The 18404-nt window shown below is 53.3% G+C and overlaps 2 protein-coding genes across 38 annotated transcripts in view; one reads left to right on the top strand and one right to left on the bottom strand.

Moving 5' to 3' along the window:
- Positions 1 to 15653, top strand: part of DHX30 (DExH-box helicase 30) — a 30582-nt gene extending 14929 nt beyond the window's left edge. For 6 of the 7 annotated variants that reach the window (XM_004283882.3, XM_033413328.2, XM_049716275.1 and 3 more), the window contains 18 exons: positions 1017 to 1147; positions 1782 to 1892; positions 7418 to 7719; positions 8186 to 8306; positions 9051 to 9200; positions 11182 to 11334; positions 11641 to 12477; positions 12723 to 12798; positions 12885 to 12989; positions 13251 to 13426; positions 13621 to 13827; positions 13911 to 13992; positions 14063 to 14256; positions 14378 to 14537; positions 14652 to 14809; positions 14902 to 15005; positions 15082 to 15221; positions 15327 to 15653. In XM_004283882.3, the coding sequence (XP_004283930.1) occupies positions 1017 to 1147; positions 1782 to 1892; positions 7418 to 7719; positions 8186 to 8306; positions 9051 to 9200; positions 11182 to 11334; positions 11641 to 12477; positions 12723 to 12798; positions 12885 to 12989; positions 13251 to 13426; positions 13621 to 13827; positions 13911 to 13992; positions 14063 to 14256; positions 14378 to 14537; positions 14652 to 14809; positions 14902 to 15005; positions 15082 to 15221; positions 15327 to 15580 (3461 nt within the window). In that variant the 3' untranslated portion in view covers positions 15581 to 15653. The remainder of the gene's footprint in view (positions 1 to 1016; positions 1148 to 1781; positions 1893 to 7417; positions 7720 to 8185; positions 8307 to 9050; positions 9201 to 11181; positions 11335 to 11640; positions 12478 to 12722; positions 12799 to 12884; positions 12990 to 13250; positions 13427 to 13620; positions 13828 to 13910; positions 13993 to 14062; positions 14257 to 14377; positions 14538 to 14651; positions 14810 to 14901; positions 15006 to 15081; positions 15222 to 15326) is intronic. The other variant, XM_049716277.1, reaches the window with a different exon arrangement.
- Positions 15654 to 16107: 454 nt separating this feature from the next.
- MAP4 (microtubule associated protein 4) overlaps positions 16108 to 18404 on the bottom strand; it is a 168468-nt gene continuing 166171 nt past the window's right edge. For 29 of the 31 annotated variants that reach the window (XM_049716262.1, XM_049716258.1, XM_049716260.1 and 26 more), the window contains one exon: positions 18072 to 18392. In XM_049716262.1, coding sequence (XP_049572219.1) covers positions 18385 to 18392 — 8 coding nt within the window. In that variant the 3' untranslated portion in view covers positions 18072 to 18384. Of the gene's footprint in view, positions 18393 to 18404 lie in introns of all 31 variants that reach the window. The other 2 variants (XM_049716261.1, XM_033413303.2) reach the window with 2 other exon arrangements.

Genomic DNA, 18404 nt, shown 5'->3' with positions numbered 1-18404 from the left:
TTGCCTAACATCATTGCCATTCCCAGGTGCCCTGTGGGGATCAGGGTGGGCAGTGCTGTGAAGAAGCTCCCCAGGTGACTTATGATTGATGCATGCAGGTGCACAGGTGCATATATGTACCCCCTACAAAATTACTTTTTGGAGCTGAATTATAATGCTAGAGACTGTGGGTGGAGAATGAAAAGGCTTCCCATCCCTTCTGCTGGTCTCTGACTCTGCATCTCTTGAAGGTCCACTCTGGTGCTTTGGGGCTCTTCCTTTAGTTTTCAGCCACTCTCAGCAGGCTTCTTCATGGTCTAAGTCCTGTGTTTGGCACAAGCTGCTTCTAGGTGGACATCTCACCCATTTGTGCTCTGGGATTGATCCAAAGTGCAATAAACCTCTCACGGTGTTTGATGCATCCCGCCTCCACTTGGTTCACTGCAGTGAACTCCCAGGAGGAATAGCTCATGCCCATGTCTAAGCTAAGGAGGTCTCTAATCAGTGTCCCTACACATAATCTGGCTCTGGGGTGGCCTTTTGCACGGTGTTGAGGTAGAGTTGAGAACTGGGGCCTGGTATTCAGACTCCACGGCCAACCCTCCCTGTTGTGTGTCTGTTATTTTAGGAGGGGCCTTGCATTGTCGTGAACTCCACTGTGTGTGTGTGGTCGATTTTGTTTTTTGTTTAGTGCGTTCTTTCAGACATCAGATTGGGGGCGTTGTTGCCATGTAGGCTTCTGTAGCTGATGTGTTAAGTTGGGAGCTTGGGTGGCGAAGAGGATCCTGGCTGGTTCCCCTCTGTGGTGTGGGGGGCGTTGGCCCTTCTCTTTCAGGAGATGATCGTGCATTGGCTCTAGCCCCACTGTCCCCTGTAAACCCTGAAGTCATTCTCCCTCCTTTTTAAGATGCTCCTGGGTGGTTTGGGATCATGAGCCAACATCCTCAGTATCCAGTCTAGGGTTGTCCTGATACACACCCCATGAAGTTTTTAGAAGAAAAAGCACAACTATAATGCTTTTGTTCTTATTCTCTTAGCTTCTAGGGACCTATTAAAAGAGTTTCCACAGCCCAAAAATCTTCTCAACAGTGTGATTGGAAGAGCCCTTGGCATCTCACATGCAAAAGACAAATTGGTCTACGTGCACACAAATGGACCAAAGAAAAAGGTAACTCTGCTGGTGGCAAGGAGACATGTTGGTCTGATTCTCTGGAAGGAGACTGGCTGCTCTTTTCTCTCTCAGAGTTCTTGTCAGGGAGGCCATAGAGTGGGTTTTCTGAATTGAGAATGGTCAGCAGAGAATCTCAGAGCAAAGCTAAATCTGGAGAAGAGCCTGGTTTAGGGAAGGGGAACATGGGCAAGTGAAGTGAGACGTTCCCATCTTGTGTAAGATAGGCCTCCGTACTGGGCCCTGGATTTGGTCCCTTCCAACTAACTGGAACTGTAGAGGGTTAGAGCTGATGATAATTCCTGCTCCCAGAGTCTTGTAGGTCCTGGGACCCACAGGAAGCATGTAGGCAAACCATTCTGAATGAAAATTTTTAAGGATAAAGATGGGTCCCACCTTGCCCTCTGGCTAGAACATGGCACTTTCAAGAAGCAAAACAGCTTGAGGTGGGACAGTGGCTTGAGGGTGGGGGAGTCTGAGCCTTCCAAGGAGTTAATGATGGGATTGGGGTTCTGTCTTGCACTCAGGCCTGCTGCTGTGAGGTCTACAGCTTTGCTGTTGATTCTCCATGTGGTTTGTTATAACTTTGTAGTCTAGAGAGGCAAGGGTCCTGATTCTCTCTTCTCTTCCTCAGAAAGTCACCCTCCACATAAAGTGGCCCAAGAGTGTGGAGGTAGAAGGCTATGGCAGCAAGAAGATCGACGCTGAGAGGCAGGCTGCGGCTGCGGCCTGCCAGCTGTTCAAGGTGACCCTCCCCTAGTGAAGACCATGCAGACCTCCCTCCTGAGAACTGCTTGAAGTGACGGTTTTCCTGGTGTCAGCTGCACCTAGGTTTAGGTTGGCAGGGTGTTCAAACCACTCACCTGTCCTAAGCCCTTCCCACCTTGTGGTTCCTTTTTTGCTTCAGCCAGTGACGGAATAGATTAATATTATTTTCTTGCCACTGTAGTTATCTACTTTCTGTGGTTTCAAAAACCACAGAGAAGAACCCCTTTATGGAGAACACTCCCTCTGTACAGCACCATGGTGAGACTTCTATTTTGGTTTCTGTTTTTCTTTCCCTGTTATTTCATGTATTTAGGTTTTTCCTTGTAGCCACATAGTCCTCTCTTACTTACAATGGAAGAATAATAGTCACTTCTCTCACTTCCCAGTGGTTGGACGTGGGTTGCTTTCAGTTTTTGATTGCGCAGCATTTCCTATACCTTCATTGTTGCTCCCAGCCTTTCTTTCGATCCCTAATTGGCTCCCTTCATGGCTGTGCCAACCTTGAATCTTCCTCACATTCCTAGGTCTTTGCTCTTGACAAGGACAAAGCTGTATTCCTTCAGCTTCTCTCCCGCTCATGGTCTACAGACCTTCATTGTCACTGCTTCTCCTGGGTCTGAGGAGGCAAGGTCCCTTTTCCTGTCCTGGGCTCCCACACGACCCTTCTCTTTTCTGTGTCCTCTCTGTCTCCTCCATCTTGTCTCCCACGCTTTTATTTAATTTTCAGATCTTTCCTCATCTGATTCTTTTCTGTAAGAGTCAAAAATTCTTCAGTGTTTGGGAATTCCCTGGCGGTCCAGTGGTTAGGATGCCACACTTTCATTGCCGAGGACACAGGTTCGATCCTTGGTTGGGGGAACTAGGATCCCGCAAGCGGTGCGGCACAGCCAAAAACAATTCTTCAGCGTTGTAATCCCTTCCCCAGGCCCTGCTTCCCTGCACACAGCTCTCCGTGCTTGTGGTTTGCATTCTTTCCACTCCAGCATCACAGCCCATGCCATGGTTGCTGGTTCCCTTCACATCCTCATAGCGCCTGGTGATTGTTGGCTGACTGGGGCAGCTTTGCCAGGCTCACCAGCCTCCCCTCAGTCCTTGCTCTGCTTGAATGGTCTGTGGCTTTGGCACTGCGGGGCATTTTTTCTTCAGCCCCTGGGTTATGCCTGCTTTCCTTGTCTCTGGGTCACTCTAGGCTCCTCTTCCTCTCCCACTCTCTATAAACATCTTTTTCTGTACTCCTTCTGCCTGGGGAAATCTTCTCTCTCAGAAATTCAACCATCCTTTCTGTGTTTAATGTCTTGGAAACCTCCGTCTCCCTTAGAGCACCTCTACCTCAGGGGTTCTCAATTTCGGGGGGATTTTGCACCCCAGGGGACATTTGGTAATGTCTAGAGACATTTTTGGCAGCCACAAGGAGAAGAGTGCTACCTGGTATGACGCCAGGGATGCTGCTACACGTCCCACAATGCACAGGCCAGCCCCTCACAACAAAGAATTACCTGGTCCAAAATGTCTATAGTGCCGAGGGTGAGGATGCTTTTCTGCCTGGATGTAGAAGGCACTTTAAACTGAGACCATGTGCAGCAAGTTGTGATCACATTCCTCCCCAGCCCGTTCTCTGTTCTCTATCTATGCTCATGGCCTTTTTTGTTTGTATGTTTGTTTAATTGTGGTAAAATACACAAAATGTAAAATTTAGCATCTTAGTCACTTTTAAGTGTACAGTTCAGTAGTATTAAGTGCAGCCACGTTGTTGAGCACCCAGTCTCTAGAACTTCTTCATCCTGGAAAACTGAATCTCTATACCCAGTAAACAACTCCCCATCCTGCCTTCCCCCCAGCCCCTGGCAGCCACCATCCTACTCTCTATTTCTGCGAATTTGACTACTCGTCACATAAGTGAAATCATACAGTGTCCTTTTGTGACTGGTTTATGTCACTTAGCATAATGTCCTCAAGGTTCATTCATGTTGTAGCAAGTGTCAGAGTTTCTCTCTTTGTAAAGGCCAGTAATATTCAATTGTATGTATATATCACATTTTGTTTATCCATTCATCCATTGATGGACTCTTGGGTCCACTTTTTGGCCATTGTGAAATAAGGCTGCAGTGAACAAATACCTCTTCGAGACCCTGCTTTTAATCCCCAGAATTGGAATTGCTAGATCATATGGTAATTCTGTTCTTAATTTTTTGAGGAACTGCCACACTGTTTCCATAGTGTACTATTATACATTCCCACCAACAGTGCACAAGTGTTCTAATTTCTCCACAGCCTCACTAACACTTGTTACTTTCTTTCATTTTATTTATTTATTTTATAGTAGTCATCCTAATGGGTATGAGTTGGTATCTCATTGTGGTTTTGATTTGCATTTTCCTAATGATTAGTGATGTTGAGCATCTTTTCTTGTGCTTATTGGCCATTTATGTATTTTCTTTGTAGAAATGTCTTTTTAAGTCCTTTGCCCACTTTTTAGCCACATCGTTTTGTTGTTGAATTATGGGAGTTCTTTATATATTCTGGAGAGTGTAGCCCATTCATTCCTTAATATTTGTACTCAAATTTGCTCATCTTTTTTCCTCCCAAACTAGATGTTTCTTAAGCATTGCCCTCAGGCTTGTTGTGAGGTGCTGACAGCACAAAGGTGACTGAGGGTGCTCTTGGGGCAGCCACAGCCCAGAGAGGAAGCACCCACATGAGGGGAGAGGTGCACCTCAGCCTCCTGAATAAAGCAGGCTATTCTTAAAGAGTGAGTAGAAGTTTTCCAGGAACAGGGATGGAGAGGGCACTCCAGATAGAGGGCGCAGAGACATGGAACCAGGGTGCGCGCGAGCAACTAGCGGATTGTGAACGTGGGTCTGAGTGCTTGGCGATGGTGCGAACAGGTGGGCAGGAGCCAGAACACCAAGCCCTTAGGTGTCTCAGGTAGGAGTCTTGATTGATCCTGTGGATGCTAGGTCTGCTGACTGGTGGTAATTGGTGGAATGACAGAGCTGAGTTTGCCTTTAGGAATAGTCCCCAAAAGCAGTGGGGTCAGGCAAGACCAGAGACGGGGGCACAGGATAGGTGAGAATGCCAGTAGCAGCAGTGCAGGAGCTTTCTTCTGGGGTTATTAAAGAGCTGGAAAAGACAGTGACTGGTCAGATGGAGGAGGGAGGAAGAGCGGGTTGGTGGGGAAGCATGAGCCAGCACGGGGAGCCCTGGAGGGGAAGCGGGTTGGGTGGGTGTTCATCATCAGGAACACCTCATGGCCTTGTGTGTGGGGGGCTGTGAGTGGGAGGCAGGGAGGTAAAGCATGCTGGTGTCCTGGGGAAGGCCAAGGGCGAGGGTGCTGTATGTGTTTCCTGTATAATCAGATCGTCCTTGTAAGCAGGTGGTGACGTGACGCAGAAGCATGGAGGCTGAGCCTTGGGCCAGGCACCCGTACTGCCCTGCCCTGAGTGGCTGTGCTTTCATGCATGTGGATGTGTGTGGCGTGCCCTTTTCACATTCTCTGTCACAGAATCCTACTGTTATGCATCTGTTCTTCCACACAGATTTGACAATTTGTCAAAGTGCCCAAAAAGTCTATCCAGACTTTGATTGGAGTTATGTTACATGGGTTAACTTAGGAGGCTTTTGTCTCTTTACTCAATAAAGTTTCATATCAGGAACTCCCATATTTTGTGTCCTTTTACCAAGTTTTATACTTTTAAAAAATATGTAAATTTATTTCTTTAAGTTCATCTTAGGTAGGCTATGGTTATTGTTGCTGTTGTGAATAGAATTTTCCTGATTACATTTTATTTTTTTTTTTAGATTTTTTTGATGTGGACCATTTTTAAAGTCTTTATTGAATTTGTTACAATATTGTTTCTGCTTTATGTTTTGGTTTTTTGGCTGCGAGGCATGTGGGATCTTAACTCCCTTACCAGGGATCAAACCCACACCCCCTGCATTGGAAGGCAAAGTCTTAACCACTGGACCTCCAGGGAAGTCCCTTCCTGATTACTTTTTTTTTTTTAACATCTTTATTGGAGTATAATTGCTTTACAATGTTGTGTTAGTTTCTGCTGTATAACACAGTGAATCAGCTATATGTATACACATATCCCCGTATCTCCTCCCCCTTGCGTCTCCCTTCCACCGTCCCTATCCCACCACTCTAGGTGGACACAAAGCACCGAGCTGATCTCCCTGTGCTATGTGGCTGCTTCCCACTAGCTACCTGATTACATTTTAAATTACAGTTGGTTCTTTCAGAAATCTGAGGAGAGAATTGTTGTTTTTTAAAGATTTAATTTTATTTATTTTTGGCTGTGTTGGGTCTTCGTTGCTGCGCACGGGCTTTCTCTAGTTGTGATGAGCGGGGGCTACTCCTTGTTGCAGTGCATGGGCTTCTCCTTGTGGTGGCTTCTCTTGTTGCAGAGCACGGGCTCTAGGTGTGCGGGCTTCAGTCGTTGTAGCACATGGGCTCAGTAGTTGTGGCTCTTGGGCTCTAGAGCGCCGGCTCAGTAGTTGTGGCTCGTGGGCTTATTTGCTCCACGGCATGTAGGATCTTCCCAGACCAGGGATCGAACCTGTGTCCCCTGCATTGGCAGGCAGGTTCTTAACCACTGAGCCACCAGGGAAGTCCCTGAGGGGAGAGTTTTAAGAAGCGAGTGGTCACTCCTCGGCTTGTCACGAGTCAGGTGTGGCTGAAGCCGCGCTGTGGAGCAGTGCCTGGATTCTGGCACCTGCCATCTACTGTCACATGGCTGTAATGTCTGAAACCCTCTTGATGCGCCTGGCTTACCCGTGTTGTCTTTACCACTCCCAACTTGAATTTCTTGACCTTGTGCTCTATTCACGTGCTACTCCTGTTCTTCTAGCTTCTTATTTTTTTGTTCTTTAGACTCTGTTTTTCTGCATTTTTCTTCTGCCTCTTAGATTTTTAGCTTCTTGAGGGCAGAGATCAGGTCTCATCCCTCCTGATGGTGCCCAGGGTGGCAAGCATGTTGCTTTGTACATGCTAGAGACTCGGCAAATGTCTTATTTGATTTTCTCTAGAAAAGAATAAAACTGTAATATATTTTAAAATAATATTTTTATATAACTGGCTTTAAAAACGTTTGGTGTTATTTCTAGAGTATGTTCCCAGCATAGGATTCTTGTGTCAGAGGTATAGCTGTTTTATGGTGTAGACAACATATTTCCTAATTGCTACACTCACTGAAGCTTTCTAGATCACTTTGTGAATGCATCTGCTTCTTGTTGCCCTGTGGGTTTTTCTTTGTTTTGTTTTGTTTCTTTGGTCTTTTGTCTTAATAGCTATAAGAATTTACCTTGTCATTTTCATCTGTTGAAGCTAGACATGTTAAGTGCTCTCTCTGTGCCCAGTTCTGGACTAGGGCCTGAGGTGAGTAGACAGGTGAAAAAGCATGGCTCCCACACATGAGGGACTTACGGTGTAACCGGGCAGGTTCCGAGCAGCCTGAGGTGTGAGGGTGGTATGGGCCCTCACAACGCCCCTTTTTTCCCCAGGGCTGGGGTCTGCTGGGTCCCCGGAATGAGCTGTTTGATGCAGCCAAATACCGTGTGCTAGCCGATCGCTTTGGCTCTCCGGCTGACAGCTGGTGGCGCCCAGAACCCACCATGCCACCTACTTCCTGGCGGCAGCTGAATCCTGAGAGCATCCGGCCAGGGGGACCTGGGGGCCTATCCCGCTCCTTGGGCCGGGAGGAAGAGGAGGATGAGGAGGAAGAGCTAGAAGAGGGGACCATTGATGTCACTGAATTTCTGTCTATGGCCCAGCAGGACTCCCACACCCCACTCAGGGATTCGAGGTACAGCCAGGGGCAGGGAATGCAGGGGAAGCTGGCTGCACCTTGACATGGGGTGGGGCGTGTTCCCAGGGAGTCTTCTCTGAGATGGGAGGGCCCCTGCCCCACATCTCAGTCCGCATCTCTGTTATTCATTGGTATATCTACCTGTTCTTGGGGAAAGCCACTTGTGGCCATGTACTGTATGGCTGGGCTTTTGCGAAACAGCAGCACGGACCCTCTCTCCAGCTCACACTTGGGTCCTTCAGAGGCCCAGTAACTACTCTGCCTGCCCACTGCCCCTACCCTCCTATCTGTTTGGGGGAACTGAGGGAGCGCCAGGTGTGCTTTGTGTCTGTGAGAGGATCACAGGCCAAGTGGAAATGCCCCAGCCTCCTGCAACTATGCAGTATCCTAGCCTGGGTCTCAGAGCAGGTGAAATTGGCCCAGGAAGAGAGTGCTTTTTCACCTAAACTTTTGGTCCTCCCAGGGGGGGCTCCTTTGAAATGACAGATGACGACAGTGCTATTAGGGCTCTGACCCAGTTTCCGCTTCCCAAGAACCTTCTGGCCAAGGTGATTCAGATAGCAACATCGTCCTCCACAGCCAAGGTGAGCTGGGTCTCCTATAAGTGTGTGTGAGACTGGGGAGCTGTCTTGGTCAAGTCTGGTTTTCCTCCAGACCAGGTGGGAGGGAGACTACGTACGGGAGGGCCGAAGATGCCCGTTCTCCAAGCCCAGCCTGGGCCAGCTGGGGGAACTCCAGGTCCTTGGAGGGTTGAAGCAGCAGGGACAGATTGGAAGTCAGAACACTGGAGCACAGGGAGGGGGCTGGGGACTGTAGGAGTGGAAGACCTATATCTGTTCAAGGGTTGCGGGCAGGAAAGGAGGGTTTGGGGAGGGGGTGGCTGACTTGCTGAGGTTTTCATCTTTGTTGTCAGGCTGAGGGGCTTTGGTTAAGCAGAGCTTCTCTCCAGGTGCAAGGCCTTTTTGATCCCCCAGGATGTGCTTAGTTTTTAGCTTGTGTTGACAGCTTCAACCTGCAGCTACCATCATACCTGTTTGCTTTGAAAGTGCTGAGAGGACAGTGGGCTAGGAGGGCAGGTAGTGGCATTGCCCAGATGCCATTTCCTGCTGTGAAATCATGGTACCACAGGAGAAGCAAGGCCAGGATCTGGGAGCTGCAGCCCCACAGGGCTGGCTTCTGCCTGTCCAGTGGCACTTCTTTTGTGGCTGATGCTTGGTACCTGCTCAGATGGGGGTTAAATCCATCTCTGTGTCCCTTGATATTCTGCGAACTCCTGGATGTTTTCATTCCCTAACTTTCTGTAACCATCTCTCTTGCCCTTTGTGTAGAACCTCATGCAGTTCCATACTGTGGGCACCAAGACCAAGCTGTCCACCCTCACCCTACTCTGGCCCTGTCCCATGACCTTTGTCGCCAAAGGGCGTCGCAAAGCAGAGGCAGAGAATAAGGCGGCAGCCCTGGCTTGTAAGAAACTGAAGGTGAGTGCAAGGTCCCTGGTGTGATGCATGAGATGTCTTGGAGCTCCCTGCTACCCTTGGCAAATGGTCCACTTTTCCAGGAAATGAAATCTACCACTGCCAGGCTTTTGGCCTGGGCACATAAGTATCTGGTGTCCCAGCCTTGCTCGTCAGGCTGTGGGGTGCTGTTTCCACGGCTTCTCCACAGTCCCTGTGGAGGTGCTTTGCCCGTGAGCTCAGCCGTTTCAGCACTGTTGGCTGGAACCTGGGTGAAGCCAGGAGGAGACATGCTTATCATTCTGAATGGTATGGAGCTGGAGAAATGATGTCTTTGTTGAGGGACAGACTTGGTATCTAGAAAGATCTTGATAACTTGGGCTTTGTGGCCAAAACAAACCACGCGACGTTCATCTAGGATGAATATTGAAGGGATCAACATCCAGGTGAAGGCAGTGGGGCTTACAGCTAGCAATCATTTTGAAGCGGCTTTGGAGGTCAGCTGATAGCCCAGTTGTGGGAGTTACCTGAACCCGTGGGGGTCTGGTTTGCAGAATAAGAGAGGAAGGAGGCCCTGTTTTACTCTGAATGGTCGGATATACCTTTGGTGTACATTTGGCTCTGGGAACTGAATTTTAGATAGAGCTGATAGTGAGGGGTACCAAGATCCTGGAGAACTGAAGAGGGATGGGTTCAGGTAAGTGGTGAGAGGGAATGGATGTGTCATTACCTGTGGCTCAAGAGGACAGAACTAGGGCTAACTGGGAGAACTTCGAGGAAGTCTAAATTTTAATTTGATAGACAAAAACAGTGATGAACTTGAGAACTCTTGTTTTAGGAGGGTATTTCCACTGTCCTGGGAGTATTTAATTCAAGTTTGTGAAAACTAACGTTGGAATAAGATTGCACCTGTCACCACTGTTCAGTCTGCTAATGTCCACATTTGTCCCCCAAAAAATCACTTTTCGTTGACTGGTTTTATTAAGCAACCATTACAGATTGAAACTGAAAAATAAATGCATTGACAAAAAACAAAAACAAACAGACAAAAAAGTGATGAGAAGACGACCCTCAGCATGTTAGAGGCCTGTCTCAGGAAGGAGCAAGCTTCTAGGTGGCAGCAGTGTTCTGAGAGCAGCTGACTGCCCACGGTCAGAGAGGCTGTAGGTAAATTCTCACAGTCCTGGGAAAGGACAGAGGCCTCCCCTGCAGCAAGGTGGCCCTGTTGGCACCTCTTCTGTTCTGGCACGAGGAGGCTGGGGAAGGGGATTGGTCCCTGTGCAGGTAGACTTCTTAAAGGAGGGAGTGTTTGCTCTGGGTTTTGGAGGGTGTGCGGAATCCGGACATGAAAGACTATAGGGGAAAATGACTGGTTTTCCACATTTGCCCAATGTGTTGGAATGCTTTGTCTTATTTCTGGTGGGTGGCTTTGGGCATATAGGGAAATAAAACAGAGAGTTTCCCTTCCAGTGGTTTATTTTATCAAGGTGCATAAGTATGTATTTCCGGGAACTTCCGTGTACGTTTGTACGGTGGACTGGGTGTCATGCAGAGACAGGTGGAGGTGTGGCAGCTGGACGTGAAATGTGGCAGGGGTGGGCGGGCAGCGAAGGCACAGGAGCCTGCGACTGGGTTCCGGGGTGGCTCAGGGCCTGGCCCGCCTGTCTCAGGTGGGGATTCACGGAGGTGAGCCTGGGCTGCTGTGGGGACTCCGGCTGCTCGGGGAGAGGATTCTCTGCGGCGCCCGTCTGTGCGGGTGGGGGCTGTAACACTCAGACACGCCAGGTCTGGTTTTGCTTGAATCATTTTTAACATTTTTTTTTTTTTTGGTGGAGACCTAACATTTTCCTGGTTCCTAATTTCTCCCTCCTGCACCATATTGGCCCAAACCCAAAAATGTCTTAGAAAAGAGGTTGCTCTGCACGACTTCTCTAAAGCTCCTGAGCAGGTCTGGGCCAGTTATGGGGAGACAGGCATAGACCAGCCTCCCGTGTTCCCTCTGCAGAGCCTGGGCCTGGTGGACCGGAACAACGAGCCGCTCACCCACGCCATGTATAACCTGGCCTCCTTGCGCGAGCTGGGTGAGACCCAGCGCCGGCCGTGTACCATCCAGGTGCCTGAACCCATCCTCCGCAAGATAGAGACCTTCCTAAACCACGTAAGAGAATCCCCACATTCCTCTTCACCTGCCCGCCTTCATCTACCCAGACCAAAAGCTTTCACCTGCAGCAGGCGGTAGTGACTCCCCGCTTTCCCCACTGGGGATGGAGCCTGGGCACACTTTTGCCCTGAGCAGTCCTGTCTTGCCCACGAGGGTCCCAGGGCAGTTCAGGACTGAGTCCTGCCCGGCAGGTGGGCCATAGCTTCTGGCCAAGGTGAATTGTGTGGAGGGGCTGGCTGGCTGTGGGTAAATGAGAAGAAGCTATTTCTCTTCACCATTTTGTTTGCCTCTCCCGTCCTCCAGTACCCCATGGACAGTTCATGGATCTCCCCAGAACTCCGGCTGCAGAGTGATGACATCTTGCCCTTGGGCAAGGACTCGGGGCCGCTGGGTGACCCTATCACAGGCAAGCCCTACGTGCCCCTGTCAGAAACAGAGGAGCTGCGTCTGAGCCAGAGCCTGCTGGAGCTGTGGCGGCGGCGAGGGCCGGTCTGGCAGGAGGCCCCCCAGCTCCCTGTGGACCCTCATCGGGACACCATCCTCAGTGCCATCGAGCAGCACCCGGTGGTGGTCATCGCCGGGGACACGGGCTGTGGGAAGACCACGCGCATCCCCCAGCTGCTGCTGGAGCGCTACGTGACCGAGGGCCGAGGTGCTCGCTGCAACGTGATCATCACTCAGCCGCGCCGCATCTCGGCTGTGTCCGTGGCACAGCGGGTCAGCCACGAACTGGGCCCCTCCCTGCGCCGGAACGTGGGCTTCCAGGTGCGGTTGGAAAGCAAGCCTCCAGCCCGAGGTGGGGCTCTGCTGTTCTGTACCGTGGGCATCCTGCTACGGAAGCTGCAGAGCAACCCCAGCCTGGAGGGCGTGAGCCATGTAATTGTGGACGAGGTGCACGAGCGGGACGTGAACACGGACTTCCTGCTGATTCTGCTCAAGGGCCTGCAGCGGCTCAACCCGGCCCTGCGGCTGGTGCTCATGAGTGCCACAGGTGATAACGAGCGCTTCTCCCGCTACTTTGGTGGCTGCCCTGTCATCAAGGTGCCCGGCTTCATGTACCCTGTCAAGGAGCACTACCTGGAGGATATCCTGGCCAAGCTGGGCAAGCACCAGTACCCACACCGGCATCGGCACCACGAGGTGAGGGGATACGCCCGCCCCGTCCTGCCCACGGCTCCTGGCCTTTTCTCCATGGATTCCCCTCCTCCTTCCCAAGCCTTGGTTTCCTTGCTAGAAATGGGAATGATCAGGCCTTCTTGACAAGGGTGTGGTGAGGGTTGGAGGTGATGTGTCACGTGCCTTGACCTCACCGAGTCGCGGTGGCCGTGTCCTGTGCACGACCCCTGGCCCCGGGGCTGTGACTGGCCTCTCTTCCCCCACCCCAGTCTGAGGATGAATGCGCTCTCGATTTGGACCTCGTGACTGATCTGGTTCTGCACATTGATGCCCGCGGGGAACCAGGTGGGTGCTTTCTTCTCTGCCCCGTGCCCACCCTGCTCTCCCATCTGCCGGGAGCCACTAGCTCATGCCTGCAGGGCCCTTTACAGGTGGGATCCTCTGCTTCCTGCCTGGGTGGCAGGAGATCAAAGGAGTGCAGCAACGCCTCCAGGAGGCCCTGGGCATGCATGAGAGCAAGTACCTCATCCTGCCAGGTGAGAGCATGTGTGCAAGGATGGTGGCCCCTAACACCAGGCTTGCCCTCTGTCCTGGGGAGTGACTCACCTGGGGCTCAGGGCCTTGGGTTTCTTAATAGGCTGCACTACTTTTTTGCTGACTTTGTGACCTCTACTGGGCATATTACTGATCTGGACTTCAGTTTCATCAAAATAGGGTCAAAATCCCTGCCTGCCCTCATACGGGGAGGTTTTGGCTGGAGCAGTGCCCGTGACCAGTGTGTTCTTGCTGCCCACCAGTGCACTCCAACATCCCCATGATGGACCAGAAGGCCATATTCCAGCAGCCTCCCGTTGGCGTGCGCAAGATTGTCTTGGCCACCAACATTGCTGAGACCTCCATCACAATCAATGACATTGTGCACGTGGTGGACAGCGGTCTGCACAAGGAGGAACGCTACGACCTGAAGACCAAGGTGGCACCCATCTCCTGGCCCTGCCCCAGCCCAGATCTACCCTGGGCCTGTGTGTCTGGAGAAGGCCACACCTGTGGGATCTCCCTGTCCCTGCTGTGGGGGGCAGTTGAGCTGAGTGAGGTGAAGGCCAGGCGCAGGGGAGCATGGAGGAAGGCGTGTGGTCTGTGTGGCTGCTCACCTGCCCCCTCCCCCAGGTGTCCTGCCTGGAGACCGTGTGGGTGTCACGAGCCAACGTGATCCAGCGCCGGGGCCGGGCGGGCCGCTGCCAGTCAGGCTTTGCCTACCACCTGTTCCCGCGGAGCCGGCTGGAGAAGATGGCCCCTTTCCAGGTGCCGGAGATCCTGCGCACGCCCCTTGAGAACCTGGTGCTGCAAGCCAAGATCCACATGCCAGAGAAGACGGTGCGGCAGAGGTGGGCGGAGTGGGCCCTGGGAACGTGCAGGTGGGGTGCGGGCTAACAGGCTCTGCCTCGTTCGTGCTGTAGGCAGTGGAGTTCCTCTCCAAGGCCGTGGACAGTCCAAACATCAAGGCGGTGGACGAGGCCGTGATCTTGCTCCAGGAGATCGGTGAGTGGTGCAGGGCTGGGCCGGGCTGCGGAATGGCTGTCAGGGGCGGGACTGACGGCTGAGCTTGCAGGGGTGCTGGACCAGCGGGAGTACCTGACCACTCTGGGGCAGCGCCTGGCCCACATCTCCACTGACCCACGGCTGGCCAAGGCCATAGTGTTGGCTGCCATCTTCCGTTGCCTGCACCCGCTGCTAGTGGTCGTTTCCTGCCTCACCCGGGACCCCTTCAGCAGCAGCCTGCAGAACCGGGCGGAGGTGGACAAGGTCAGACCCAATGCCTTTGCGTGGCCCTCTGTTCTCCCTTCCGGCCCTCCGCTCCCTTCGGTCCCGAGGTGGCTTCCTCTGGTCCCTGCCCTGTGACCCTGGCACCCGCCTCCCCTCCCAGGTGAAGGCACTGTTGAGCCACGACAGTGGCAGCGACCACCTGGCGTTCGTGCGGGCTGTGTCTGGCTGGGAGGAGGTGCTGCGCTGGCAGGACCGCAGCTCTCGTGAGAACTACCTGGAGGAAAACCTGCTCTATGCGCCCAGCCTGCGCTTCATCCACGGTCAGCGGGTCCCGAGCTGCCCTGAGCCCCTCCACCCTTCCCACTCGCACTGGGCCGGTGCACAGTGAGCTGTGAACCAGGGGCCCTAGGTTCACCCTGACTTTGCCTCCCCAGGACTCATCAAGCAGTTCTCAGAGAACATTTATGAGGCTTTCCTGGTGGGGAAGCCCTCGGACTGCACCCTGGCCTCTGCCCAGTGCAACGAGTACAGTGAGGAGGAAGAGCTGGTGAAGGGTGTGCTGATGGCGGGTCTCTACCCCAACCTCATCCAGGTGCTGCCCTGGGGAGGGGGCTCCAGGCCATGACCTCTCCTTCCATCCCAGCTCCTTGCTCAACCCACCCACCTTCTCCTTCATCCTTGCAGGTGAGGCAGGGCAAGGTGACCCGGCAGGGCAAGTTCAAGCCCAACAGTGTCACGTATAGGACCAAATCCGGCAACATCTTGCTGCACAAGTCGACCATTAACAGGTGGGGGACTGTCAGGCTGGGGCAGGGCAGCTCGGGTGGTTCAGCAAGGGGCCTCACCCAGCTCTTTGTTCCCTAGGGAGGCCACACGGCTACGGAGCCGATGGCTGACGTATTTCATGGCTGTTAAGTCCAACGGCAGCGTCTTTGTCCGGGACTCCTCCCAGGTGCACCCACTAGCTGTGCTGCTACTCACCGACGGGGACGTCCACATCCGTGGTGGGTACCTGCACACCTCCTGCCCCACCGCTTCTCCGGCTGCTCTGCCTCCTCAGGGGTCCGGCCTCACTCACCCGGGCTCCCCGCGTCTCTCCCTTCCTCTAGATGATGGGCGCCGGGCCACCATCTCCCTTAGTGACAGCGACCTGCTGCGGCTGGAGGGCGACTCACGCACTGTGCGGCTGCTGCGGGAGCTGCGCCGGGCCCTGGGCCGCATGGTGGAGCGGAGCCTGCGCAGCGAGTTGGCTGCACTGCCGCCCTGCGTGCAGGAGGAGCACGGGCAGCTGCTTGCGCTGCTGGCGGAGCTGCTGCGCGGGCCCTGTGGCAGCTTTGATGTGCGCAAGACAGCTGACGACTAAGCCCCGTCTCCGCTGGGGCCATGTACAGAGTGCAAATGTTTATTTAAAATAAAGTTCTATTTATCCCTTGTGAGCATCGCTATCCGCTGGGGCTCCCCAAACCAAGAGGAAGAGTGAAGGCTCAGAAGGGAGGGCCCCAAAGTCTTAGGAGAGCAAGGGGCTTAGAACCCAGCCCTCAGGAGCTTGAACCACTCATGCGGGTTCTTGGCTTGTGCTGCTTGGCCCAGTCTAGTCGTCTTTGTCACAGCCGCGGTGGGAGGCAGTGTCCTTGCGCGTGCAGCAGGGCCCGCAGCCTGGATCCTCTCTGGCTGGCTGTCACTTGCTAACCCAGGCAAACGGGAGAGGGAGAAGTTCCACAAGCAGCCTTAACCTTTGGTCACAGCCACAGATTCACAGACGAGCGGCTGAGGTCAAGACTGCACGCTGCACCCCAGTCCCTCAATGCGAGGGGACAAGCTGGGGGCTGTGGGGGCCTCGGATGCTGAAGACGTAGACAACCAGGACGTATACAGAAGACAGGGCCTGCGTGGTGGGACATACGAGCTTTATTTGTTCTGGAAATCATAACAACAATCACAGATCAACATGGTTAACGGTTGAGCCATAAGCAAATGGGGAAGTACAGAAACGTTCCAGCCCCAACAGCTGCAGAATAGAACACAGCACACAGGGCCTCTGGTCCCACCTGTCAGGGCGGCCTTTTCTCTGGCTTGTGGGACCCTTCAAGGGAGCTGTGCCCAAACCACCTTTCAGAACACTGACCACTCCAGCGCCCCCTAGAGTGCTCACCGCCGGGGTCACCTCTCCCACCCCTACCTTTGGCCAACGGAGTAAAAGGACCGAGAGCTTGTTGTCCACCCCAGCATCAACACAGGTGCAGGTACCTTTAGGCCCAGCACTGTCACCCCACTGCATCTGGCACCCCACCTCCCACTGCGTTCTCCCAGTTTCATCTCACCCTTTCTTGCAGACAAAACACGGATGCCCTGATGTCCCTGGCGCCGTTGAAGCACTGTGGACAGTCTCTGGCCCTGGGAGTGCTTTTTCCACAAGACCCCTGCAATTTCTTGGTATGTGCTTGGGGAGCTGGGGAGATGGTGTCGAACCTCCCTGGAGAAAATGCTACCTCAGAAAGGGAGAGCACCTGCCCAGCCCAGACACCCTCCCTCTACATGGACTTCAAATCTGATCCTAGGTCAACAGCTCCCACCTTCTCAGCGCCAAGGGATGCCAGAGGAGGAGGTGGGGAGTGTGAGGGGCCAAGTCTGCACTGCAGAAAATGCTCTTCCAGAGGAGAAGCCTTGGAGACTCCCAGGCCATTTCACTACAAACTGTTACGTTTTAATCCTTTATTAGAAACCATGCAAACTTTAATACAAAAAGTACAAGTGCAATAAGAATCTTCGTGTCAATACAATTCCCGGGACTTATCATTGCAGCCATCCCAAGACCAGGCCTAACCAGGACACACCCCTTAGGCTGGCCTCTCCTCTCCTCTCTCCCCTCTCCAGTCAGGCCGTAAGGGAGCCTGGATGGCCCATCTCATGTACTTATTTTTAAATTTCCAGACTTGATTCCCCACTATCCACATGAGTTCTGAACACATCAGGCTCCCTGGCAACTGAGGGCTCAAGTGTCCTAGGTTGGAGGCTAGGAGGAATTTGACCTCCATGGCCCTTTCCAGCCCGACCTTGTCTCCCACCAGATCCCAGGGAATGAGACAGACATAGATGCCAAAACCAGCCTCTTGGTTAGAAAAGAAAAGCAGCATACACACAAAATGCCAGAACCACCAGTCCACACTCTGACCAGCCCCTAGCGGTCCCTGCCTGCCCTCTAGCCCACAGCCCCCCACTGCACCTGCCCTGCCCACACCACCTCCGGGGCCGGGGCCCCAAGCTGCCCAAGGCAGGGCAGCCTCCAATGCCTCACCTCCCAGTTGGAGGCTTCAGGATCTCCCTTCCCTGTTTCCTTTAACACCTACCAACGACTTTCATTCAGACATGGCTTCAACCTGCAAAACTACTCCACCGGTTTTCAGGTTATTAAAAAAAAAGATAAAAGTGTGACAGCAGCTAGGTAGGTATGGGAAGCAGCGGGGACAGGCAGCATTGCCCCTGACTAACTTGGGGGAGGGCAGCAAGAGGTGCCTGGTGCCACCTGTGAGGTGGGCACCACTGTGGGGTCAAAGGAAGAGGCAGTGGCTTAGCAGGCTTCAGGGTACGCAGTTAGCACCCAGCCATCACGGGGACGTCCACTTCCACTCTTCCCTCCAGATGGACCAGCGAGGAGGGAGGGTATGTCAGTTTCTCTTGGGTTTGGTCCAAAAAAACCAAACAAAGAGGAGGTTGGACTCCGGTTCCCCCCACCCAGATCCCAGGAGGTCCTGAACTAGCCTCCCCTACCCCACTTTCCACCCAACCTCCGCGGAGCAGCGGCGCAATGGTGAGGACGGGGGAGCCAAGCAGGGAGCCGGGTCTGGGGCCGGGAGTGGAGGGAGCGCGGGGGTGGGGCTGCTGCCACCCTGGGCAAGTGAGGCAGGAGGGAGGGAGGGAGGGAGGGGCCTAGAGGGCAGCCCGGGAGAGGGAGCTAGGGGCCCAGGTGCCTGAGCTGGGGCCGCCAGGGAAGTGGAGGGGGGCGGGAGACAATGTCGGCCCCGTGGTCGGTGCGGGCCCTGGCGTTTGCCCGGAACGTCAGCCTGTAGGTCTCAATCTGCAGTGACACAGGAGGAGGGAAGGGAGAGGGTGACGGGGGAGACAAGAAGGGGAACACGGGGGACGGAAGACGAGACCAGAATGTCATCATTAGATGCCTGGAAAATAAA

This window comes from Orcinus orca, chromosome 10, assembly GCF_937001465.1.
Source record: "Orcinus orca chromosome 10, mOrcOrc1.1, whole genome shotgun sequence".
NCBI classification, from domain to species: domain Eukaryota; kingdom Metazoa; phylum Chordata; class Mammalia; order Artiodactyla; family Delphinidae; genus Orcinus; species Orcinus orca.
Note: the sequence above shows the minus strand (reverse complement) of the source record. Positions and strands in the feature narration are given on the sequence as shown.